The 26,429-nt window shown below is 43.8% G+C and overlaps 1 protein-coding gene across 1 annotated transcript; it reads left to right on the top strand.

The window, feature by feature from the left end:
• The first annotated feature begins 24,962 nt into the window (after positions 1 to 24,962).
• KCNJ1 (potassium inwardly rectifying channel subfamily J member 1) lies at positions 24,963 to 26,078 on the top strand. The gene has a single exon (XM_009985541.1). It carries the CDS (start codon positions 24,963 to 24,965, stop codon positions 26,076 to 26,078), a length of 1,116 nt encoding a protein of 371 aa, XP_009983843.1.
• Positions 26,079 to 26,429: the final 351 nt, after the last annotated feature.

The raw sequence follows: 26,429 nt of genomic DNA on the forward strand, positions 1-26,429 counted from the left end.
ACCCCATTTTAAATCGACAATGCACACAGCTCCGTGTTTCAGAAAAAGACGAAACGTGTTGCATTAGGATCCTTTTGATGCAAGAAGGGTCGTGGGAGGGTCCATCAAAGAACCAAAATGTGAATTGCTGCGGCCAGAACAGAGTAGCATCATGGTTGCTGACCACTCATGACTACAGCAGACCCCTGCCTGCACACTCTTTCCCCCTGCAAGGGCTGGAAGAGCTCTACCAGTGGAATTTTCTGCTTTGTCAAAATTCCAGCACTTAAGCTGGGCAGCGGATCTCCTCTGCAATTAAGTTTTATTCCCTTATATGCAACAGACCTTCAAGCCAATTTCTGAGATGCATCTTACAACGACTTCTAGGGAGTCTTTAAGAACAAAATCAATTGTTCCATTGTTCCCCAAAGTGTTTATGTCGAGTAAGTAATCTGCATGGACTGGTTAAATTCAAGAACTATGACTGTTTATTAGAAAATCCCCCTAACAGTTAGGTAACTTGGATTTCCACATTATTCACTAACGCTAGGGAGATTTTCAGCAGTTTTTCAGTCATTTGGGAGCTTCAGAGAACCGTTTCTAGAATTTTTTTTTTTTTCCAGACCTTGCAGCAGCATTCAATATTTATAAGGAATTCCCTGCCTTGGTAGCAACAACTGAGAGTTACGAAAAATAAGTACACTATAAAATACATTAATATTTTAAGTCTGCCCAAGACTGCTAGCTGAAGATATTTCCAGCTTTTGCCTGACTGGTTGAGATTTAGTTCAAGCAAATAACTCACGAAAGGAAACATATCTAGGAGGGAAAGCAGAGGGTGTATGGGAACTCACAACAGCTACAGTAAAATATTTTTCTCTGTTTACACAATAAGTCAGCAGCAGAATCAGAAAAAGAACCAGTCTTCTGGTTTCTACTCCAGCCACTTATTCAGGGAACCACACTGTCTATTATGCACTCAGATATTGCTGTAAGATTCTGGAGTACATGAATAACAGCCTTCCCCATCCTCCAAATACAATTTTGAGATTGTGCTGAATGTAGGCTTTTCCACAAACACACAAATAACTCATGTTTAATGATGCCATGGAGAGAAAAGATAAATGTTGATACCACTGTAATAAAGTGCATTTTTATGAACCCTCCTGTGTGCTCGCTGCCTGACAATGCTGGACACGATCCAGGTCTGTTTACAGTGCCAGCGTGTCGCTGTCCCCGACTCCTGGCACATCTGTACGTTTTGTTCTTGGCATCTTTGTATCTGTGGAGCCAGCTGACCTTGAAACTCTCATCAGAGGGAAAAAAAATAAAATAAATCAGCAGCCAGAAAGCCTACCACCCCCCCCATATATTTCATAGTTATTATCAGAATATTTTTCCCCTGTTTGGTTTGCAGAGAGACGACATTCAATAACACTGAAAATGTTCTTACTGTCCCTAGAGAGGTCTGTTCGGAGTGAAACCAAAGGAAATTAAAGGCCTATCAAGCAATCCTCTGATACAGGTTCATAAATATAAAACTGCAGGCAGTGCCTGGCTAAAGCACTAAGGACAAAATGTGCTAAACCCCTTTGACTCGGGTGCCTCTGTTCCTGCCTTCCCCTACTCCCTGCTCCACGAGGAGATGGGGAGAGAGGTTCCCCACTGCTCGTTAACACTGGAGATACATCTAAACCAGAAGATGAAGCATTTGCTGTGGGACTGACGTGCCATCCTGCACTGCTGTGACAGCGAGGCTTTGCAGCCATCTCTAAAAACACACACCACTCTCAGACTGCAGCCTATGGCTCCGCTGTGACAGCTCCTTTCTCTCCATAGAATCATAGAATCGTCTGGTTGGAAAGAAACCTTCAAGATCATTGAGTCCAACCATTCACCCTCCACTGTCAGGGTCCCCAAACCATGTTCCTCAACACCAAATCCACACGGTTTTTAAACACGTCCGGGGATGGAGACTCCACCACCTCCCTGGGCAGCCTGTTCCAATACTTCACAACCCTCTCTGGAAAGAAATTCTTCCTGATATCCAACCTAAATTTCCCCTGGCGTAACTCCTCCAGCAGTGGATTGGGGCGTGATGGACACACTCAGGAAGCACACTGGTGTGCCTAAGGTGGATGATGCCCCAGGCTATGGGATCTGAACTCTGCAGAAAAACAAGCGATGCAGATGCTGCTGTTCGGTCCTGCCAGCCCCTGTCCCCTTACACAGTCTGTAAGCAGGTGGCCATGCCCAGAACTCCAACTGCAGAATGACTTTGGGGAACCCTTTATTTGGAGATTGTCCTTCCTGAAAGCGTTTCCCACCCTCCTAAAGAACGTCTGAGACCTGCTTTACAGCTGCATGAAACCATGATGCAGACCAGTGATGAGGACCTTTCAGAGGCCGTGCTGCTGAGAGACAAGCTGGGTCCTCTGCAATCTTCAAACTTTTTTGGAAGTACGCTCAGTTCTATTACACAACCGTGCTCACTTGAGCGCTCCCTTACATGCTGGAATTTGTGCAGCAACAGCTCCCTAAAATTGCAGCAAAACTGTTGGATTTACCCTGCAGCCATTCAGCAGAGCTTTCCTTTCTGGCTGGATTTACCTGGGGCTTACTCTCGACGCACCAACTCAACGTTTCCCATCTGCCTGGTGCTAAAACTGTACAGGAAAAGATGCTTCGCCCAAACGGATGAAATTTACTTTGCTTTTCTGTTAGTCATGAAATTCGTCCACTGCTTGATACATCTGAGCCCAAGATTAAGGAGATCAGTGTCATCTCAGGCCGTTATAAAGCTTTCTCAGCGTGCGACACAACCATAGAAATATCTCGGATGACTCTACAAGTCGCAGCTCTCGCTCTTGCAAGAGCAGACGCAAGGAATTACTGACCAGATTTCCCAGAATGTACCAGTGTAAATGAGGCGTAACACCAGGATTGTAGACACGTCAAAAAGTGTAAAAATAAGTTTTCCCATGAAATACGATGCCATATGGACACGGTTTTTGTTCTGGTGAGGCTTCCTCCAGTTCCCCAGGCTTTCCTCTGTCATAAGGTTTTCTAGCAAGATGACTGGGTTATGTCATGTCAGCACTTAAATTGCCTTGGGCTGTGGTGTTTCCACCCTAACGACAGCCCTGGAATTTGCAGATTCAGTACTGTCCCATTCAGAGAGAACTGATTTCATCTGTGCTGACAGCTTGCACACACCTTGCCATGCCATGGTTATTGAAACTGAATCGCCAGAAAGGCTACGATCAGTGCTCTGGGTGATTTATCAGGGACTTGTTCAGCACTCTGAGCCAATGCCAAGAGAATTCCCTCATGTACCTAGACCAGATGCTGTTCTCATCTGAGCTGTGTTAAATCAGAGATAAAACTACTAAAGCCAACAGACATGGAGTGCTACTATCACCCTTGTTTCAACTCAGAACTACAGTCCCCGCTGTGCCCACTCCATCCCCAAAAAATCAGCAAAACAGCCACAGCTGGACAAAAAGTTCACCCTCTCTCGTCTCACCTGTTTGCTGAGCAAAGTGATTTTGACATATAAGAAAAGGTTGATTTATTTTTTTTTTTAATTGATGACACTGGCCCTAATCTAAAAAGGAAGATGGACCTTCGTGGCAGTCAGCCAGGTGTGGCGTGAAGGTGGTAACAGAGGTGTTCTCTGCCAAGAGCTTCACCTTTTCCCCTTCCCTGCTTCTTTCATCTTTTTGGAAGGGATTTTCCCATCACATCAGAGCCAGCATTGCCTCAAGCAGTCCCTGCACAGGCCAGTAGAGGGTGATGGGCAGCCACGTTGGTTTTTCACTGTCCTCACCATTCTCAGGGGTAAAGCCACGCACCTCTCTGAAACATTCTTTAACCATGCATCCTATTTGCGAGGAAGTACAAAAGGTTAAGATGAAGCAGAAGCTTTGCTGAACTTTCCTCGTAGCTTTTGCATGATAAAGGCCAATTTTAAGCACTTTACCCATATATGAGGACTACAGACGAGTTTACAGCTTTAGAAAGTACTTACGAGTTACTGTGCAGGACGAGCACGTTTTGGCACATCTACCATTTGCACAAAAGGCTGTGCAATGCCAAGGTGCATCTCAGTGTGGGCGATGTAGCAAGATTTTCCACAGGTCTCCAAGAGATGAAGGTGCCTGCCTGGGCACAAACCAAGCTCCTCTTCAGAAAGCACCTCCTGGCTCTGTGGAACTAGACAGAACAAAAACCCATTGTAAAGGGGAAACTTCAGCACAAAGAGACTGCAGCATGCAGACACACTGTGAAAGGAAGGACAGAGGACTGTCTTCAGCTGCCTAACCTAGTCATTGAATCTGTTACGGCATCATCAAGAGAGATAAGGTGCCAACCTTGTTCAGAGTTGGCCAAATTCCTGCTTCCTAGTCCAGCACTAAGGTAGAGGCTCTAAAGCCAGGTGCCTCTTGATGGAAGCTGTGTATCACCCAGAGAAACTTGTCCAAAATTTGACTAGGAACAGTCCAGCCAGAGCTGTGCCCCTCAGAAAACATGTTTTTTCCAGCCTGCATGTTAAGCCTTACACACATGAAGGCACACCACTGACCATTTCTGCTGGTCATGCAAAACTAGCAGGCTGGAGCTGATACTTGAGGCTGCTTTCTACTACCAAATGTGGTAACAGCTCTGCTATCCAGCCTGTTCTTGCTGCCCTCCCAAGCGACTCGTTCTGATGGGTTCACTCATCTGTGAAACAGTCATTCTTTACACGGCTATTTCTACGTCCTGACCTTCAAAAGCAAGGCCCAGAGTTTTTGCACGATGGTCTAGTAAATGTGCTTCTGTAAAGAGAGCACGTAGCTGAAGTACCTGCAGTTCTTTGCTGGAGGGGGTAAAAAAAAACCAGGATGCTTCATATATTTTTCTTTTGATAACAGCAACATCAATGCCAATTTTTATGGGGACAGTGGGAGACTGTCAGCCCGCTCTGCTGCCCTTAGGAGCAAGGACAAAATGACCCCCCAGCTCTCTTATCACTAGTGGTAAAGGGTCAGTTGTGGATTTACCAGAGGAAGGGCAGGAACTACAGGGGCTATAGTTCCCATCAGCACTGGCTACACACAGCATACGTACTCTTTGGTCACTCTTGCAGCTGCTCAAAAGTACAAACTTGACTCCAGCTCTCACTTTAGAGGCTTTGCCTAAATTTCACAAGGCTTGGCTCTGCAGGACTGTGCAGTAAACTCAGACAACAATCAATGACAACCCTTTTCCCAGTGAAAGAGCAGAACAAAGAGCATAATACATGCAAAGAGCACGTGCTGATTTCTTCACTACCCTGTCCTATGCCTGTGTTGCCTCTGGGACCATCTTCCTACTCTTGGGAAATAACTAAATAAACAAACAATCCGCACAACTCGCTGGCTTCCTCACTCTGCCTTACACTGTGGGCTCCATCCAACCCACTGGCTGCAAAGGGAATTCAACAGATTTTTCAGGCAATATGTTCTCAGCTTGCTTCACAACTCCCATAAAAAAATCAATGCCTGACTTCAGTGGGTCAGGATATCAAACCAGACTTTCTACCTTGCTTTGCCTTGGTTGTCAGCACTGAAAAATAAGATGATGGCTGCTTCCTGTATCTTCCTCTCCCTCCCCTGCGTTCCAAAAGAGAGGGTGAATTTCATTTCTTAATGCTGATAGAGTCCGTGGAGACTTGCAGATAAAAAGACTCAATGTGAAGCAGAATGTAATGTTCTACCTTGCAGAAAGCTTATGCTTTACTATTTCTTTTCAAAGCACCTACTGACATTGCTAGGCAACTGGGACATTGTCCAAAATAAAAACAGTAATAATAATCAAACAAACAAAACCTGAATCTAACAGTCTATAAAATGCAGCTGAGGGCTCTCAGGTAAACAGACAACAGATGGAATGAATTCCTAAAGCTGGAAAAAAAGAGAAGGCTAAAATGATCAATTCTCAATTGACCCAAAAAGTAATGTTAGAAACGCATCCCAAGGGGGACATGACCACCATCCAGAAGGTCCTGCTTCAGAGGACACCGGAGGCACGATAATATTTGAGAGCTTTTGAGAAGCAGCCAGATCAGCTCGTTGGATTGTCAAGGGACCTTAGAGAATGGCAGTACAAGGGATGGTCACCGTTGTGTAAAGAATAACGTGGTGTTGTATCTATACAGAAGTCATCTTTTCTTCATCTGCAAAGCACAAAGGGTGGAAAAACTGAGGGACAGACAACAGGCTTACCTAAAGTCCATATTCAGTTCTCCAGAACCCTATTCTCTGTTCTCCAGAACTAAAGTTCATACGCTGTTCTCCAGAAACTGAATTTTGCTGCCCTTGAGAGCAACTTAAATCTCCATAAACACCTTTTTAGAGCTTACAGAAGCGTGTTTATTTGGAAACCAATGAGAGAGGAAACACATAGAGGATGAAACAAAGTGTGATCCCGTTTTAAGGCTTCATACCACTTGATCAATCGCAGCTCAAAAAAACCTTGTTAGAGCACAGTGTGTCCCTGAGACATCTGTGCACATAATTTTACCAAATTAATACACATTGCCAGTGAGTTGCAGCTAGTTACCACTTTTAATACTGTCATATATAACAGAGGGATGAGAGGTCTGATGTCTACTGCAGAACTCTAATGCTACTGGACGAACCTGAACGAAAAATCTAGAAACAAAACTAGAAGCTCATGACTCAACATCTCTTACTGTCTTCTGCACAATTACTCACCCCTTACTCACTAAGGACTACTCGGAGGTGCTGTGAGCTCTGATCCAGCTGCCCCGCTCCGTGTGCTGTGCTCCAGCTTACTACAGCCAGGGAGGAGAGAAGTGCCTTTGTTGCAGTCCCTACATGCCCTACATTTTCAGGGGAAGTAAGGACTTCTCTGGCACAGACCTCCTCTGCCAAGCAGCTGAATTACAAGTAAATACAAGTAATGAGCTTTGCTCCTTCCAGAGAGAAGCTGGTGTAATTTCCTCCATGAACAGAGCATAAAGCCCACTTTCCCCAGGTGGCATTATCAGCAGAGGTGTCCTACCTTGCAAAGTGACAGAAAAATGAAGTGTGTAAACGTGTCTAAAAGACATAAAACAACTCTTCAGTGGGCAGCCAAGTTTCTCTCGCGTGCTATGAAGTCACGAGTGCTGTTTTCTGCTCTCCCAAGCCCACCTGCACAGCTCTGTATAGAGGAGGGCAGATAATACAAGGTCTCTGTTGCTGTTCAGCTGCTGACTGTGACTTCAAGGAGTTAAATAGCACAGGTCTCTGCCTTTCTGGATTTCCACATGCATTGCTAAGCCTGCACTACAGTCAGCCTTGTTCTTGAATTTAAATAGCCTATGCATTTAAATTTTGTCATTACAGTTAGCAGAAGAGGCCAAGGGCTTCAACTACCTGCTGTCTAAGACTAAGGAAGGCTGAAGTGATTAGGAACCTTTTACTTTCATTAGTAGCAACGCTCCAAGGTGCTGGAAGGGATGAGGGATATAATCGATTTCATCTGCTACACTGTTCTTCCATTTCAGACACTTTAGGTCCTGGAGATTTACACTTCCCTCCAGCTTATCTGCATGCTGGCATGCATGGCTGTTTATTTAAGGAAGGGTGTTGGTGACACTCGCTGCTAAGAGCAGCAAAACCCCAGTTCTCATATTTCTCTCTCAGCTACGATGGTGCTCGTTCACAGACAAGCAAGTTTTGGGAATGAATCACAACTGCACGTACACCAGAGTGAATATTCCATCTCCTGCTACTGCTCTACTCATTGCCACACTACTATCTAGAACATGCTCAGCATTTCACTCATGCAAAATGAGACAGAACTGGAAGGACAGAATCATCTCTCTCCTGGGACTCCGGATAAAATCGCAATGGATTTCAAATCTCTCTCGGTGGTAAGCACGAAGTAAGTACTGAGTACTTACAAAGTAAGTATGCTACACTGAGGTTAATGAATAAACAACTGCCTGCAGTACTGACTTGCCTACTATACTTAAAATATGTATCTTTGGTTACATCTTAGGGAGACCTCCTCTTCTATAAATAATCATTCCAAAAGATAAAAGCATTAAATCTTTTTTTTTTTTTTCCCTTTGACAAAACGGAGATTATCAACGTTTATGTAGAAAAATTGCTATTAGGCAAACTGGCATTTCATAGAGGACCTGCTTTTTATAGAAAATGTTGACTTTACTGCAGAAAAGAGAACACTGAAAAACATGGGAAAAAAATTGCAAATATAGCAAGGGACATTGTGAAAACGTCAGCCCAGTCACACCTTGTTTACCCCATTTCTTCTTTAGGGGAGATGCTCTCAAAGCATACATTTCCAGGAAAACAATGAAGCAAGCTCAGAAAGGAGGAGAGCGTTGTGAATTAGGAGAGCTGCTGGCATGCTGAGGTCACTTCTGAAAACAGGATTTAATTGGTTGGTTATGCATGAATTTTTGGAAACCTTACCCTAGTTGAATAAAATAATCAGTTTTCCAAGAGTGTCTTGGGTGATTTTGAATGTCCAACATGAGAGACAATAAAGAGAAGTCATTTTGCCATGTACTTTGTGGGAATCTCTGCCATTTAAGGGGTCTCAGAGTACCTCGGAGTCATTTGTCACTTGTGAAAATCTAGGTCACATACTCCCCCCCTCCTCTTGCTCTGCTTTTTTCATTCCAAAGATAGAAAGAATTTTCTGGCTTCAGACTGAATAAAGTTGTTAATTACACTCTTTCCTAAAAACCTGCAATTGAAATTCACTTGGGGAGTTTCTGAAAGCTGTGGAAAGCTATTCTTTTTTATAATATTCTTTTGACATGTCTTAGAGGAAAAAGGAAGAAAGCTCATTTGCTTTTAATTTCTCAGTTTTGAGGATAATATTTAACAAAAGTAAATCCCTTTAAGGGCTCAACTATGGTCTTTGAAGCTAGTGGGAAAAAAATCCCATTGAGTTTCCTTGCAGGAGAAGTAGCTTGCTGCTTTGAAAAATTATGTTAAACAATCTGCAGTACGTTGCATGATGCAAGAAAATTAATTTGTGCCATCATGAACTGCCAGTAGGTGGAAAGAACAGGATTCCTGCATGTACGAGGCACAGTATGAAAATAACTTGATTATTTCAGAGTCTACCACATCAATTAGCTCCTGGTAAAAGTATCTGGAGCAATTCCATCTTCAATTCCTGGTGTCAGAAAAGCCTGCGTGCGTTGGTATCACTAACAGCCTACCTGTGTCACGGGAACGTTCAGAGGTGTAACGGATGGATGCTTTGGAGTTTAAAAGTTCTGCTTGAGTATTATCAAATTTATTATTAAAGGTGAAGCTATTAAAACAATGGGATGGCTAATAACAGAGCTAAATTCCTTGTCTCAGTGCTTTTTGTCCTCAGAACACTCTGGGGAAAATGCTGGCATCACTGAGCCACAAAGCTCCTGTTGGTTTCAACCATGTGAACAGATCTGTGTCTGCCCAAGCATTAAATAACTTTTTTTCTTTTTTTTCTTTTAAACATACAAATCCTGTTTCCAACGTCCTCTAAGACTCAGAGGATCCTGCCTGCACGATGTCCTCCACCCATCCCTGGTAGGTGGCTAGAAGCACTGGATTCTTACTGCTGTATAACCAAGGGAAGATCAGCTTCCAGACTGGGGATTTTAAGGTTGAGGGTAGAAATCATTTATTTACAGCAGGCCTCCAAGAGATAGGGATATAAACTGCTCCAGCCATCTAAGTCCTCTCTCTGCTGATGGAGAAGGACGTGCACTTCTACAAAGCAATGCATTCTCAGATGCCTGTCTTAGAACATGAAGAAATGCCTTCCAGACTCAAGAGGACATCAGAAGAATTAGCTTGATTAGATATCTAATTTTTATGTGCCTGTAGGTAAGTGGGATGATTCCAGGCTCACATCACTGAATCCCTTATCAACGGGATGCAAAGACACTCCGCCAAAGGATTGAGAAATACAAGAGATGCACATTTCTTTAAGCTCTGAGAAGACAACAATGCAGAGAGAAACAGCAAGTTCACAGCAATGAGTGAACTCCTGCAGTTCTCTCCAAAGAGGTCAGATGGACTCTGGGTTTCAGCTCAAATCTAGGAAGGCAAGTCTAAGCAGGAATTTGAGCAAGGGCACAAGCATCTAATATAGCACAGGTCGAATAAATCAAACTGCAAAGGGTTCTGCAGGATGGGGGAGGCATCAAGAGGCACCTGGTTCTTTCCAAAAGCATGCTGTCCATGCAAAGAAAAGACCTGATCCTCACAAGTAGTCAAGACACTTCTGTTGTGCTTGTGCTGCTGTGATGGGACAAGAGACTCAGGTGTTGGTGACAGTCACGTCGGCTTCTTCAGGTAATATTGCACTACTTTGGCAGCTCAACGCTTCTGCTGTGGTTTTATTCATCCAGCAGCTCTTCCTCTGCCTTTCACATACAATATATAAACCGAGCCACAATGCTAATGAGCTGTTGCATATAGATGAGCTGGCAACCAGTCTGAGCTGACACAGCCACACATAAAAGCCAAAGAGGGCCTTGGGCTCTCTTCTTTTGATTCAAGAGCTGGTGGACCAAAGCACTCTGGAAATTGCATGGTCCAGGGGACACGAAGCTGGGCAGCTTTTTCTCCCACCTCCCTTCTGCAGTCACCTTTACTGCTTAAGACACAAGGTAAGAGGCTCAGTGCCATATTGAGTTCTTGATAGCTGACAGCAAAAATCCACTATATTTCCAACTAGACCATCCCTGCTGCTTCCTTGCACAAAACTGTCACCTAATGACTACAGCAAGGGAACTGGAGAGACTCCTTTTTTGGGGAACTGGATGTTTGGATTCTAGTCTGCTTACTCACTGGCTTGCCTTCCCTTGGGCAACCCTCTTGATAGTTCTCTGCTTCAGTTTCTGCTACTGTAAAAGAGGCTATTGAGGCTTAAGAGAACATTGTCAAAGAACATCTCTGCATCTGCTGTGGTCACCTCAGGTGCAGAAGACAGCAGTTCAGGAGTTACTCTTCTCTGGGAATGCTAAGTGGTATTTCTGACAGTGACATGGGGCTGGAAAGGTCTTGAAGTATGGCTATGCAAACAAACTGGGGTGGGATAAGCTAATATAAGTTTACAGCACATGAGCTGTCGTGTGGTAACTGCCAGTACTGTTATTTAACCCTGTATTAGGACCAGCCAGCCTGTCTTCACCTCATGGTTACTTAAAGGCTGAGCATGTATACCAGGACAGTTAACAAGCAGCAGCTAATGATTTTCACAGCTATACTTTAAGTTTAGGGTGTTCCAGTCTCACAGCAGTAAATACACATAGCAGAAGTTCCCTTCATCCAGATGCACTGAGATGCTACAGTAACGAGCTTCTTAAAACTACTGTTAAAAAAAAGGTAACCACCCTTAAATTATCTTCCATTTCGGGCATGACAACATGTAGTGCACGGTTCACTTCCTTAATCTCACAGCCAATTACTTTTCTCAACCCACATAAACATCAGCAGGGAAAAAGAAAAATCTGCATACGTGTTGGTAACAAATTTAAAAATCGGGGCATACCACTTAAGGGTTGACTTGTCAGAAAATGGTAATTAAAAGTGCTCCAGCTGACAGTGCCCCTTTAATGAATTATTAGTAACGTTCTCCGAGAACGTTTGATGAAAGACACCATAAGAGTTCTTACTTAAACCAATTTTCTGCATGGTGCAACTTCAACGCGGCAAGGAGGGGAAAAATCTCCATTATAGAATCAAATTACAAAAGTAAAGTAATGGTTTGAATGATCAGGAAGGAGCTGGTGCCCCTTCTGGACTGATTGCCCCTATTTCCTATGCCACAGCCCTTTTCCATAGGTGCTTATCTAATAGCTACCACTGTTTTCTTAAATTCTGTTAAAAAAACATAAAAGAATTTCGGTCATCAGCTTCTAACTCTTAACAGGCGTTATACATACGTACTACAGTGTCTGACCAGTTGTACATCCCAGTACAGTTCAGGCTGCTGGATCCTGACCCTGCTTTGCTCTGCTCCCTGCTGGGGCCAGGGGAGCTGGACAAGGCAGCACCACGCTGGAGATGTGCACTCCAGGTGGATGAGCAGAGGGCCTTGGAATCTCAGGTTGAAAAGCAGACAGCAAGCAGCTGGGGGGGGGGGGGTACCCGGGGATTTGGAAGCACAGCCCTGTTTAGTGGGAGCACTGTGCAGAGCGGGGAAGGAAGGAGGAGGGCAAAGGGTGCTAAGTCTTAATCGTGGATTTGTGTTTTGGAGTGAAGGAGACGGGGGGCTGGGAGGTGGTGAGGCAGGTGGTGGCAAGAGGCTCTCATGCCTCATTTCCTTTCGTGGAGTTTCTTGCTGGTTTCCAGCTCCATCCAGATCTGGTTTTTGTCCTTGAATGTTTCAGGGGAAATGTAACAGAGAGCGGCTCTGGGAATTCACATTTCTTGGCAGAAGTTCTGTGGATCCACCCCCATCGCTGGTAAGCAGTGATATTCCGGGGTAACTGGGTGGTTCTGGAAGGGGGGGGTGGTCATAGTGAAAGCACTTTCCAGCCATGGAGTTCAGAGCATCATGCACCTGGAAGCTACTGGCAACTGCAATCAGCAGCTCACCTTAACACTCGATAACTGAGGTGCATTCTTAAGTCTCTGGACCTTCCAATCCCTAACATTCTGTGATTCTGTGACTACAGTGGGAATGAGGGGAGTTTGGCACAGAAATGTAGGTTTACCTTCCAAGCCAAGCAGCTACAGAAGTGCCAGTTATCTATTCCCTCTGCAGCACAATCCACCAAAAGATGTACTGGCACTCTGTTCCTGAGGCTCTATTTCTTGTCCATGGAACAGGACTGCAGTTCAGCCTGCAGGCTGGAGAAAAGGAGCTTTGTAGTTAAGATGCAGAGTTTTTTGTTAGCCCACCCTGAATACCTTCACAAGTCTTTTCTACAGAACAGGTAACTGGGACCACACTCAGGCTGTGGGTGGCTGATGAGTTTGCACACTCCATACTGAGTGCTCACGGACGTAAGATGGTTTTATTTGTTCCTTGATTTTAGAACGCAGGGTTTTGACATGTGAACGTGCTTCCTCTGCAGTATCCCACGATAAATGCCAAGTAATTTAAGTTGGCTCACACTTTATAACCTGTCTCAGCTGCCTTCTGTGCTGTGGGGAGAAATATGCACAGAGTAACTGTGGACCAGGTAACAAACAGCAAAACACTGTTTGAAGCCCTGGGAATTTCTGTCCCAAAGAGAAAAACAAGCAGTTATACAAGTGACACATCAGAGATCCAGCTACTGAGATCTGAACAGCCACTGTGTATGTGAGTGTTTGCTAACATCAAGAGATAAAACCAGGAAGCTAATCTCACTTCCTTTATTAATCTAAAATTTGGAGGTTATGTCTAATCTTGTCACCCAGGTCGCTCACGCAGCCTGGTGGTGGGCAGGTGAGATGAGATGCCGTGAAGAACAGATCCTCCAGCCCTCAAACACACCCTAACTCTAGGGTCTCTCTTAAATTAGCTGCCTGGGCTTTTCTAGCATTGAGGGGTAAAGTGAGGTGAGAGTAAATCCTTTTACATCACTTTGCTAGGACTCTGGAAATCTCAAATCACATCCCGAGGTCTGCTACATAATTGAATTCTGCGTGAACTACAGCAACCAATACAAGATTTTAAAAGCTTGTTAATAACTGAGGTAAGAGCCTCACTTTTGGAAGTAATTTAGCCCCAGGTTCAAATTAGGCACTTTACAGAAGCGGAAACTTGACTCAAAATGGGAGTCTGGGTACCTAGAGCTGCCTGTGTAGCTGGAGATCCAGGTAAATCCAAGAGGAGTAATGGGATGGGAGCAATTCACATTAGGATGCTGGTTTCTGATGACTAAGAGGAACTGTGAGGCACCCGAGCTACTAAAGTGGGCACTGATAAGTTCCCTCAGGTTGGTGGAATGAATGAACACAGCAGAAAGGAATTCCAGCCAGACTTAAGCTCCTAAATGAATGGGAAAGATGCAAGATGCCTGTGCAGGTTAAACTGTGTTTTTCCACTGGAAATGAGACAGTAGGATATTTGTAAAGGTTATCTAACAATTCAACGTGCTTCTCACTTTTCTGTCTGGTTTTGTCTGGAGCATAGGGACCTCCTGCAGGAAATGCACTAGATGCTGAACAGTAAGAAGCAGAAAGAGCCAGCAGGCACTCGGTGATAGTGTTAATTCAAATAAAAAGTGCAGTGAGAAACCTCGTAATAAATCTAAACTTCAGACTTTCCTTTGCAAAAGTAAATCAGCTTAATATTTGTCCATCTCAAAAAGCCACAGTATGTTCCCCTCTGTTTTTTTTCACTCCTCGCTGAGAATACTGAGATATTATGCACACAGAAGCTTTTCTTCTTTTTAGACAACAAACAAGTTTCTGCCAAGATAGAAACTGGGCATCTCTCATTTATACTCACCCGAAATCCAAGCTCCATTAAAATTCTGACCACAGCGAGCTGATGCCGTGTTGCCAGTCCACAGCAACACATTCAACAGGTCTCAAAGCTTTTTGCAATCCCTGAATTTATCCACACACCACCTTAGTTTCGCTTCCATCTTATGAGCAGATGGAGAAACACACGCAAAGGGGAGAACTCTTGTCTCATAGTATGTAAAACGAACGTGAAAAGCCAGGAACTGAGCTCAGAGATTTGGAGTCTCCAAGGAATGCTTTATAGACTATTTTTCCTAGGTCCTGCAGCCAGAAGCCTTCTTACTAGAGCAGAGCAGTTTGTTTATGGATTGAGACACAATATGCTCACTAAGTTTACTCTTTGCTGCAAAATAGCAAGGAATAGAATGCGCTGAATACTGGTCTCTGACCTTGGTAATAAGTTGATTTAATTGGATTTGATTTTTCAAATGTAACATCTCAAGTCAGCCATAAACTCTGGAATTAGCATATTACATCTTAACACCGGAGAGATTTTAAAGCAGCATAAGGAGATGAAGTCCATGCCCAATGAATTTCAAATTACACTGAGGATGAACTCAGCCATATGCATGTCAAACTAAAATTGTGCAGGCTCTGAGTGCATCAAGCAGCAAAGTTATTAGTGGCTTACATTTGCTATTAAGAATGCAAAGTAGCTATTTTGCACCCAGTTTGTTCCTACGTCTCTTCACGTCAATGACCCATGTGATGGGTCAATAATTCACTCAATGCATACTGAAAGGCAAGAATGTCTTGCAAGTCAATTACACTTATATAAATAATTAGGAACACAAAAGTAACTGAAGGACTGGAATAGAAAAAGCTCTGCTGGTGAAATACTGCATACCCCAGGGACAGCAGACTGTTCCTGTCTTTAGATTTGTACCCCAGTACCTTCAAAGGGCACTGCACACGCCTCTGAAAGCAGAAATTAGCCTGAAAAGGGGCAATTTTGAGTTTTGGTATTTCAGGGGACTCATGTAACTAAAAGCTATTTGCTTCCTGCAGAAGATGTGAAAAAAAAAAAAAAGTAGGACATGAGGCAAATAGCTGCCTACTGAGATCGGATCCTCAAGATTTGCTCCTGAAATCTGTTTAGTTGTAATAAATCACAGGAACGTTTTAACCAGCGTACTAGGCACAAGCTGACTCTAATTCAGATGGACAAAATTTGCTCTATCAGGCCTTGTGTGAAAGAGCACCAAATGCCTTCAACACCTCTCACTTCAGCTGGAAATCCCTGAAATGAGGCTTTTTCACAACCCAGGCCTTGGGACCACAAACTGACTTTAAAAAAAAGCCATGGAAGGGCTGAGGCTGTGCTATACATCCCTACAAAAGGCACTGGGACGACAGCTGTTACCCACTTCACCATGCAGCAGCCAAGAAGGGTTGAGGGAAGGAAACTATTGAGATGAGACTGTAATGGGACAAGGTGTATCTAGGCAGCTTGGTTGAACATCATAGGAATCAGGCTTCAGGAACCAGAGGCAGGACGAAACCTGTCAATCAAAGCCTGCAGCGCTGCCAACACTCGTGATCAGAGCGCTACCCGGTGAAAAGAAATCTTCCAAACTACTGGTGTCTGACACTCTTATGGTGGAACCTCAACTAATTAAACACACAGCATCAGCCAGCATGTGCCAATCTACCTTGCTGCTGATTTATGACAGACTTGCAGGCCCGGTGAGCAGAACAAGGAGCGTGGAAGATCAACAGGTAGCAGATGATGTGCTTCAATACAAGCTCAGCAGGTCAGATAAACAGATATATAAAGGGTCTCCTAATAGGAGAGAGCCTATGTTATCCAAAAGGATACCAGAAAATGTGCACCTGTTCAGGAATGCAATGAATCCTTTCCCTTTTTAACAATTCTATTGTTTCATCATTGGTTTATTTGCTTTTTAGAGGCTCAGTAAGAAACAAGATGCTACATTCTCCCTCCCAGACACTGCCATTCCCTATGTTACCAGCTGTAGCCCACCTGACTGATTACAGCCATCAGGGGGGTTTATACTTCTGAGGTCAAAGGCAAGTTCAAGAAAATGAAGTCCAGAATGCCTATTAATGGAGAGCAACTCTGGAACAACACTCCTTTCAACACATCTGCTGGAAAACTTCTGAACGACAGACAGGACACGGTCGTTCAGAGGCACCTAAGACAAGCTCGTGAAGGAAACGGTCTGTTAATATTCCTGGCTAAGAGAAACCATGATCCTCAGCACAGAAATTCAGGAAACAAAGGACAACTTGATTGCAGAACAATGACAAATCCAAGCAACTAGCAGAGAACCAGCAAAGAGACAGAAAAGCAACAACTAATAGCAGAAAAAACCTGTGAAGTGTGGGATTCCCCTAGAAGAGTACTAGTTATTAACGGAAGGGAGATAAGAGGTGCTAAGTATTAAGCAGTACAGGATTTGTGCTGAAACGTGCCTTTAATCTCTGGCACCTGAGACCTGCAAAGACAGAAAACTACTTCACACACAGTTCAGGAGAAAGCAACACATGTACACAACGCTTTCATCTTGAGAGAAAGCCTTCCTCGCTTTGTTCTTTGTTTACCTTAAGAAAGCAATAGAATAAAGTGTGAAAGAGCTGCCTCCTATATGGAAAAAAATAGCAATAATTCGTATTTATTGTTCCGAAAGATCTCAAAACACTTGTGTGTTCAGGGATCATTTCAGCTACTGCTGAAGCAACACGCTACTCTAATAGGGCAGGGCAGTCCAAAAGCTGCTTGGTGATAAAATACCACTCTCCATCATGAAAAACCATTACCCACATTGAAACAGCCTCACAGTGGCATGCACAGTAGTGGAATTATTCCTGTTTCCTTTGCAGACAGGGAACATGAGTTAGAAAGCAATGGAAACAGTCTGAGACCGCAGAGTCACGACTGCAGCTCAACAGACGCCTGTTTCCACACCAAGGAATCTGACTTTCTCCTCTTCACATCCTTAACCATTTCAGGCCAAGCTGCAGGAGACTGCTGCACAGCACAGCTACCATCTATCACGAGGTCTGGTACATCTCCAGTTCTTTTGGAGAAGTGCCCGGGGGCTGGGGTTCCCAAAAGGGACCTGACAAAGCAGGGATCCGAATGTGGCTTATCAAGACCAGCGTGATGGTCCTATCTGTGCTGCTACGGTTGGCTTATTGGCAACAAACCAGCAGAGCACAGTGGGGTTTTGCCAGTTTAGAAATCAAAGTCAGCTTGATAACCACAAAAGACTGGGATACTGAAATTGCAGCTTAGCTGAAGGTAAGGACTGCAGTGGGACAGTGCTCTTAACAGCACTACATGAAAACATTCCCAAAATTCTGCCTAGGATAACCACTCAATACACTGCGTGCAACTTACACTGGCAGTTACAAACATCTGGTGGGAGCACCAACAAGCTATGTGCAGTCTATATCATACAAACACCATAGCAGAATTCATAGAACGGTTAGAGTTGGAAGGGACCTCAAAGATCATTTAGTTCCTACCCCCCTGCCTTGGGCAGGGACACCCTCCACTACACCAGGTTGCCCAAAGCCTCATCCAACCTGGCCTTGAACACTTCAATTCATAGAATCATAGAATGGTTTGGGTTGGAAGGGACCTCAAAGATCATCTATTTCCAACTCCCCCTGCCATGGGCAGGGAAATCCTCCACTACACCAGGTTGCCCAAAGCCCCATCCAACCTGGCCTTGAACACTTCCAGGGATGGGGCATCCCAATTCAAAGGAACTCTTCCTACTGCAGTATCATCCAGAGCATTAGGTGCTTATTTGCCTTTCCATCATCTTCCTCAGGTTGACACAGAGGGAATATTGCAGATCTGACAAACGGTACCTCAAATCCTGTCCCTGAGGCTGGCTGTGCAGTGTATGACCACACAGCAGGGCTACCAAGGCTGCTGTAGTTTGTTCTCAGTATTCTTTTCCTGTATCCCACCCCTGGAGCTGGAATTGGCAGTTCCCTGTGATGTGAACCACTGCCGAGAAGACTTTATACCACGGCAACATTTCCCTTCTTGCTTTTGTTCCTTCAGCATTGCACAGAGAGCACGACTTCATGCTCTTCTTGCACACTGAGGAAGCCAGAGCCTTTTTTTCCAACCACACTGAAATTCAGCTGTTGCAACAGTGCTGAATGTTTTCAGCCAGCAACCTTCCCCACTCCCAGAGCTGGCTCCTTCTCGGGGTGGTGGGAAGCCACTATCAGTTTAAATTTACCAACACTTTGGAAAGAAAAAGTGTACATGAAGGGAAGCTTTTATAGGTGACAATGCTGAGTGTTGAGATACCTTGAGGTTAGCTGCTGAAGCCGGGCCAGAACTTCCAGAGTGATTATCACAGGGGGGTTTGTCTTGGGTCTTTTAGCTGATGCTCGAGTCAGGGACTTTTCAGCCGTTGGGGTTCCTGCAGAAAGCCCTCTCCTCGCACCACGCTGCTGACTGAGGCTTGACATTGCCAATCTGTAGAGAAACGAAGTGAGTTAATGATTCAACCCCTTAAAGGCTTCAGCAAAGAACATCCAAACGAGAGAACGAGCACAACTGGCTCACATGACTCTGCCCGTTTTTCCTGTGACTTTCATGGTTGGTGTTTATGCACCTCCCCAGCCCACATCTTAGAGCAACACTGTTCTTTGGTTACAGATGGCTTCTCCTCTCAGCCATACAGGTGAGGACTTATTATGGTCTGCCTTTCACACGCATCCAGAGTGCAATGCCTTTTTCTGGCAGCGGAGAGAAAAAGTGACTAGAAAAAACGTGGCTTTCTCCTTTAGAAAGTTTCAAGAAAAAGAAAAATGTTTTATTTTCGAGACTTCTCAGTAAATCAAAATTCTCTGAAAGTAGAACACAAAACTAGCATGACATCATTGGTGAGTTAAATCCCTAATATTCCTCTCGCAACCACGACACCACATCACACACAACTCCACTGCAATGAGATGTCTTTTTGTTTCTTTTTTACCAAAGAAAAAATTCCCAAAAGATACAATTTGCTTGAGAAATAATTTCTCCCAGAGAGCCACTTCCTATTGAAAGTTTAATGTTTTCAGTGGAAACCTAATTGTCTGAAAATAGAAATAGTTCTGTTGGGAAATCCTGCTGTAAAGACAGCTTAGCTGCCAGCTCTCTGCTCTCCAGAGACAGGACACCCAGCACGACTGCACATCCCATGGCACACCCTGAAGGTGACGTGGATCATCTGCTGCGTGGGAATTCTCTGTCACAGTAGAAGGTGCCACAGGAGATACAGTCTAGCCATGAAATTAGTCTGGCACTGCAGAAACATCAAATAATGAAGTTTTCTTTTGTGCCTATGAAGTGACCCCTACTGGTTTTTGTCCAGATAGAGGCATTTTACAAGTGCCACGTTTTTAGTAAGTGGCAGAGAGGGAGTGACCATGGGCCAGGGCTGGCCTCTTGCCTCTGTGGCACGTAGGGCAGGAAGAAATGCTGCTTCTATAGATTTACCAAAGCCTTAAGGGTGTTTGTATATGAGACATGTCATTCGCTCTCCAGCCAGCTGAAGTCTTTAGACTCTCCCTCAGTAAACGCAGTCAAGGATTAATTTTGTGCTTTACTGCTGTAAATCCTTTATTTACACACCTAAAGTATTTTGAGGACCTCAAACACTCCTGAGCTTTCAGAAAACATCATTTGTTTGAGTCTCTGCTGCTGCAGTGCTGGTTCTTTCATTTACTCATTTGCCTGTGTTCTCACCAATGAATTATTTCTTCAAGTCAGCGTTGTGAGGGGAAACTGCAGCCTGTCTTTTCAAACCACGCATGCATGGAATAATGCGAGCAACATTCCTGGATGCAATTAGCCACTGCTCGTTATCCCCAAAACCTTACTGGAAGTGTGACTCCAAGGTGCACTCAAGTAACACCAGCATTGCTCAGCAGCAGAACCCGTCAGGAAGATCCAATTTTCAGGAAGAGGTTTGGAAACCCCCTGCTATAGGCTGGCTAGGTATTACAGCAGTCTTCCCAAAGTCACTTAGTCCCTTCAGCAACCAACAGCTCCTGCAGAGCCCATGTATCTCAGAGCATATACATTTCCTTATCTTGAAAATCAAGACATGTGGGAAGCAAGGGAGGGGGGTAGCACATGTCTTTGTTATATCACTGCCAGGGTGGCTGAGACAATCCTGCTTCACCCATTTTAAGACAGAAGGATGAAATCTCCCTCCCTCTATCCAAAGAGGAAAGTTATTAAGAGGACTTCTTCATTAGGTGCTCATATAAAGCTGGCTAGGTCATACCTAGGTGTTTACAGGAACCTGAGAGGAGAGATCTCTCTTCTAAAGGTATTTTGTATTCATAGTAGATACCATAAGCTAACGCACAATCCACAGGTAGACAGGTACCACTTTGCCTCTCCTGCTGAAAAATGGCCATCATTGCAGTGGAAAAGGGCAGCTCTTTAACATCTTCCAGTAATTCTACTTAGCAGGAGAGAGGGCAAGGCAGGGAATAAGATCCTTTGGTGTATCCACTAGAAATTCCAGTTGAACTTTATGTTGGCAAAACATAGTCACTTGGACAGGAGCTGTGACAAAACTCCCAGATCAGCATGCTGAGCCAGATTGAAGGATCACATTTCCCAGATGGAACTGGCATCTCAGTCGACACTTCGGGGGTGTAGCCACTGTGTTCAGTGCTCAGATCTGCTATCAGGAATAAATACTTAACCACGACATCACCAGGTCCAAGAAGAAGGTGGTCCAAGAAGAAGGTGGTCCAAGAAGAAGGTGGTCCAAGAAGAAGGTGGTCCAAGAAGAAGGTGGTCCAAGAAGAAGGTGACACAGGCCTGCCAGCACCAGCAGATCCAGCCCCTTTGCAAACATGTCCATCAAAAAGAGTGGGAATGGAGGATGGTGTAAGTCAGATTCTTTTTAGACATACCCCTAGGGCTAACTGGCAGCTTTAGGTGAGCTTATATTCTTACCATACTTACAATTGATTCAGTAGAGGGCCAGCTCTCTCTGGCAGTCCTTGATTCTGATATGATTTCGATATAAGCAGCAAGACAGGGAGATGGGATGCTACAACTGTCATCCCATCCCAACAGGCACATTCCTGCTCTACCCAGGGCAGGTAGTGAAGAGCAAATGAGCTATACTCTCCAAAGGTCTCAGCAGTAAAGCGGCCAGCAGATAATACTCCATGAGACTAAGTGTTATAGTTTGCTTTTTTAATGAAAAAAGATTTTATAAGCTATTAGGAATTGGATATTTCACATACTTTGTTCAGAGAAAGTTCAACAAAAAGAAAAACACAGAAAGGACTGAAAGAAGATCTGAGTTTTGAAAAGGTCTGAAAAAAAAAAATGAAACCTTTAACTCTGTATCCCTCTTTCTTCTACCTAAGCTTCTTAGAACTTCATCTGAATCCCTAACAAAGATATATTTCTAACAAAAGCTGCAGGTTCAATGGGCTGATTTCGTTTCTGCTGTCTCCCCCTAATAATTTGGCTCTGCCAGCTTCGCTCATACCACCATTGCTGTGAGGGAAGAAGTAAATGTGAAGCCACAGATATCAGAACTTCAGTGAAATAGTTTGTTCTTGTCAGGCTCCCATCAAAGGTTTTAACACCTTCCCTTTCCTTCCCTCACCGATCTTCTCAAGCGCTGCACGTGGCTGAGATTAAAGCCATTTCCCTGGATTAATGTGCTCCGCACGCAGCGTTGCACAGAGGATTTTACCAAAGTTAAGCCTGGCCATTATCCCCCACATTGGAAATTTTTCACAACAAAACGTCTGAAAGCAAGTGAGAGCAAAGAGAACCTCTCAGTTCCATTTCTGAGCAAGCAGAGGAACTCCAGCTGGTACGTAGCAATCAGGAACTGTGATGATGGTTGTTACCTACTTGCAGGAATGCAGAGAAAAAAAAAAGGTAGAAATACATCTGGTAACAACTTTCTGGGCATTTATCAAATATTCTGGGGGAAGGGACTGATAGATTAGTTATGAAAGATCAGGAATTTAAGAATGGAAATTTAGTTTCTGCTTACTCTAGTGATCACTGTGAAATACCAGACTGGACTGGGGAAGTTCATGGCTGACCTTGACGTGTCATCTTGATTCATTGAGTAGTTTTATTGGTGAATGTCCCATTGTTTAAGATCACAAGCAGCACAGTGCACCTTCTATAAGTATGTTGTGCCTGGGGACAGCAGCAACTTTTGCTAACTCCTGCAAGGAGGAATTTCACAGGCAAGACAGGCAGCAACACCGTGTTTATTTGTTTAAAGTCAGGCATCTGTTTTCAAGGTCCCAGTCTGATGGCCATGCTGATTTTACTTGCTCTCATCTCTTCTGTCATTATTATCTGTCGAGCTGTACATCCAGATCCTTGGTCAAATTTCCAAAAGTTTCCAGTAAAGGCTGAATCAGACCCACCAGGATTGTGGTAGCAATTTATCATGACCCATAAGAAGGAGAAGATGGGTAGATTAGAATCTAGAATTTTCCTTCAGATTTCTTCCCTTCACACCTGTTCACTAGGATTAGGAGAAAGTCTGGTGTAGTTCAGCTATGCCAAAGGCACATGTGTGCAGTTTATGATGCACTGGGTGTGACATCCCAGCATTTTGCACAGTGTCTATTCTGGTAATGGCAGTCAATGTTCACATTATTGCAGAAAAGGACAAAAATGAATGCCAACGACAGCTGAAGCCGCACGTTTTTGCACAAGAAATAGGAGTCTTAAAAGTTAAATTACTGGAAAACTTCTGGGAATGGTGTGTTGCAAAGGAATATTTTATTTTTGCTCAAACTATGCACTACCATGAACACATTAAAAGCGTGTCAGGAAAATAACACTTGAGGATTGTTTAGAAAGTGACCTCATACCCCCTTCCTTGGATACGTGCTTAAAGTTTAACTTCTGTCAGCTACATTCACACCTGATAAATGCAACAGCAAAAGTTTAAAACAGCGAAAACCTACATGACAACAAGAGTGACCTTTTTTTTCATCCTAGTTTTAATGAGCAAAGGAGAAAGGGGATTTCAGCCTAAATCGTGAGAATTTATATTGGGAAGAGTAATGCAGCATGAAGTAACTGTAGCAAACAATTACAAAGCTCTCAGCATCTCCTGATCCGAGCTGCACTCAAGTCCAGGTCCTAAAGAAAACATCATCCATAGCTGCTGCAGGTCCCCAAAACATTCAGGTCTGTGTGGCTGGAGATATTATGTCCTTGGAGACACAGTAAACTCAGAACATCCTTTCTGTGAGCCACCAGTGAGACTATTTGCCCCTCAAGTTCTTGATTTATTTCAATTGTTTTTAAGCTGAAGCATTTTGCCCCCAAGAAATACGATCCCAGTGCACGGTTTAATTCAGCTAGATGAGAAGAATTTTGTTTAACAAAAGGCTAAATAAATAGGCACACGAGGGTACGCTTTCAGGGTGGGTTAGCGCTAACCAAACACGTCCTCTCTGGCAAAGAAACACATCTTATGCTTGAAGGGTGGTCAACTCAAAAATCAATTGTTTCTTCTAAGAACATTCCTAGGTTTTGGGTCAAAATCAGACCCTAGATGTGTCTATGAACATAGCAGGCAATCTCTGACTCTGCAGTGGATTAACCTCTTCCCACGCTTGCATGTCTGAATAACTCCAAGACTGGGGATTTTCCGAATGTAGGTTGATCCAAATTCCAGTCTGAACACATCTGTAGTGTTTTCTCCATCAATGACTTATTCCCCAAGTCTCTTGTTAATTTTGTCCTTCATGATTGGCCACATTAGCAGGGACATAGAGCTACGCTTTCCTTTAAGAAGGGATTCCTGAATCTGATCCTTTAGTCCTAGCGTTGCCATTGTGGTGAGTAAACCCCAAATTCTGCTGCTGAAATTTAATCTTTTCTTTCATTCTCAGCTAAAAGTCCTATTTGAGAAGCTTTTGTGATCCCAGAGTTTGAAATTCACACCTTCAAACTCAGTCTATCACTATGCTAAAAATAATCTGCATATCTGGCTTAATTATGCCTTCTGCATCCACTCCCATTTCCTCCTAGATTCACTATCCACGTCACATCCAGGGTCTCCCAATGCCAATATGTTCAGACACCCACATTTGCATAGACAGGTCCCACTTCATCTTCTAAAAGGCAGGAAGACCTCCTCAAAACCCAGCCACTCCCCACCAGTTTTCCCAACGTATGTCCCCAGTGAAGTTATCTGCTTCTCTGTGCCTCCGCTTACCCAACTAAGCAGAGGACAACATTAACAGTTGACTGATTCAGAGTTTACTGAGTAAGCCAAAATGATTATTTTTTGCTGGAATGCACCTTAGGCAAAAAACTGTTTCCTCATATACTTAACTGTAACTTTTCCCCACCAGCTGAGGGAAAATATGCAAATTACCTAACATTTTCCTAAACAAGTGTCTTGAGACTTCATCAGAATTTACTTCTCGCCTGCAGGTATAAACAAAACTTGCACTACTCACAACATTTTTTATTTCTTACTTCCCAGAACACTATCAGCAGAGGGAATGTTCAACTACCTCCGGAAACGCTTTACCAGCCACATCAGAGAACGCAGCCGGCGAAGGGCAAGGCTTGTCTCTAAAGATGGAAGGTGTAACATAGAGTTTGGCAATGTAGAGCAGTCAAGGTTTGTCTTTTTGGTTGATATATGGACAACTATCCTGGATCTCAGATGGAGATACAAAATGACCATCTTCATTTCAGCATTCTTGGGCAGCTGGTTTCTGTTTGGTCTCCTCTGGTACGTTGTGGCATACGTACACAAAGATCTTCCAGAATTCAGTCCTTCCATAAATCACACCCCCTGTGTGGAGAATATCAACGGCCTGACCTCAGCTTTCCTGTTCTCCTTGGAGACCCAAGTCACCATCGGTTATGGCTTCAGATGCGTCACAGAACAATGTGCCACTGCCATTTTCCTGCTTATCTTCCAGTCTATCTTGGGGGTAATCATCAATTCTTTTATGTGTGGTGCCATCATGGCCAAGATATCCAGATCCAAAAACAGGGCGAAGACCATCACCTTCAGCAAGAATGCTGTCATCAGCAAACGTGGTGGGAAGCTCTGCCTCCTTATTCGGGTGGCAAACCTCAGGAAGAGTCTGCTGATTGGGAGTCACATTTATGGAAAGCTTCTGAAGACCACCATCACCCCAGAAGGAGAAACAATCATTTTGGACCAGGTCAACATAGAATTTATAGTTGATGCTGGCAATGAGAATCTTTTCTTCATTTCCCCATTAACTATTTATCATATCATAGATAAGAACAGCCCATTCTTCCACATGGCAGCAGAAACCATTCTGCAGCAAGATTTTGAACTGGTGGTGTTTTTAGATGGCACTGTGGAAGCCACCAGTGCTACCTGTCAAGTGAGGACATCCTACATCCCAGAAGAGGTGCTCTGGGGTTATCGCTTTGCTCCTATTGTGTCCAAGACCAAAGAAGGGAAATACAGAGTAGACTTCCAGAACTTCAGCAAGACAGTGGCTGTGGAGACTCCCCACTGCGCCTTCTGTCTCTACAATGAGAAAGAAGCTAAAGCCAAAGAGAAGAAAGGTTACGACAATCCTGGTTTTGTCTTGTCAGAAGTTAGTGAAACCAGTGACACAAAAATGTAGTTCCAGATATTCATGGGACTATTTTTTTTTTTCCATAATGAATTAAATCTTCAGAGGATTAATAACTTAGTAAAACAAAAAAGAAACCCAGGTTTGTTTTTACTCTAAAACAGCATTTATCTTCTCAAAAGCCTCAAATCAAAGAGGAACAGAATACCAGTGATCTCCAGAACACTATTTAACTTCACTATAAATATATTTCATAGAATTTATATTTTTATACCTATGGGGCATTTTATGAAGCTGCTATGTTGGAATGTCCAACTCACTTAGGTTCCTGGAGGCATGCAAGTCTGTTAAAAAGCCTGAAAAGATAGAGAGAAACTTTAGGACACGTTAAAGATACACAGC

Source organism: Tauraco erythrolophus, chromosome 26 (assembly GCF_009769465.1).
Source record: "Tauraco erythrolophus isolate bTauEry1 chromosome 26, bTauEry1.pri, whole genome shotgun sequence".
NCBI classification, from domain to species: domain Eukaryota; kingdom Metazoa; phylum Chordata; class Aves; order Musophagiformes; family Musophagidae; genus Tauraco; species Tauraco erythrolophus.

Coding starts and splice junctions, on each gene's coding strand:
- KCNJ1 (XM_009985541.1), top strand. CDS start 24,963: ATGTTCAACTACCTCCGGAAACGCTTTACCAGCCACATCAGAGAACGC.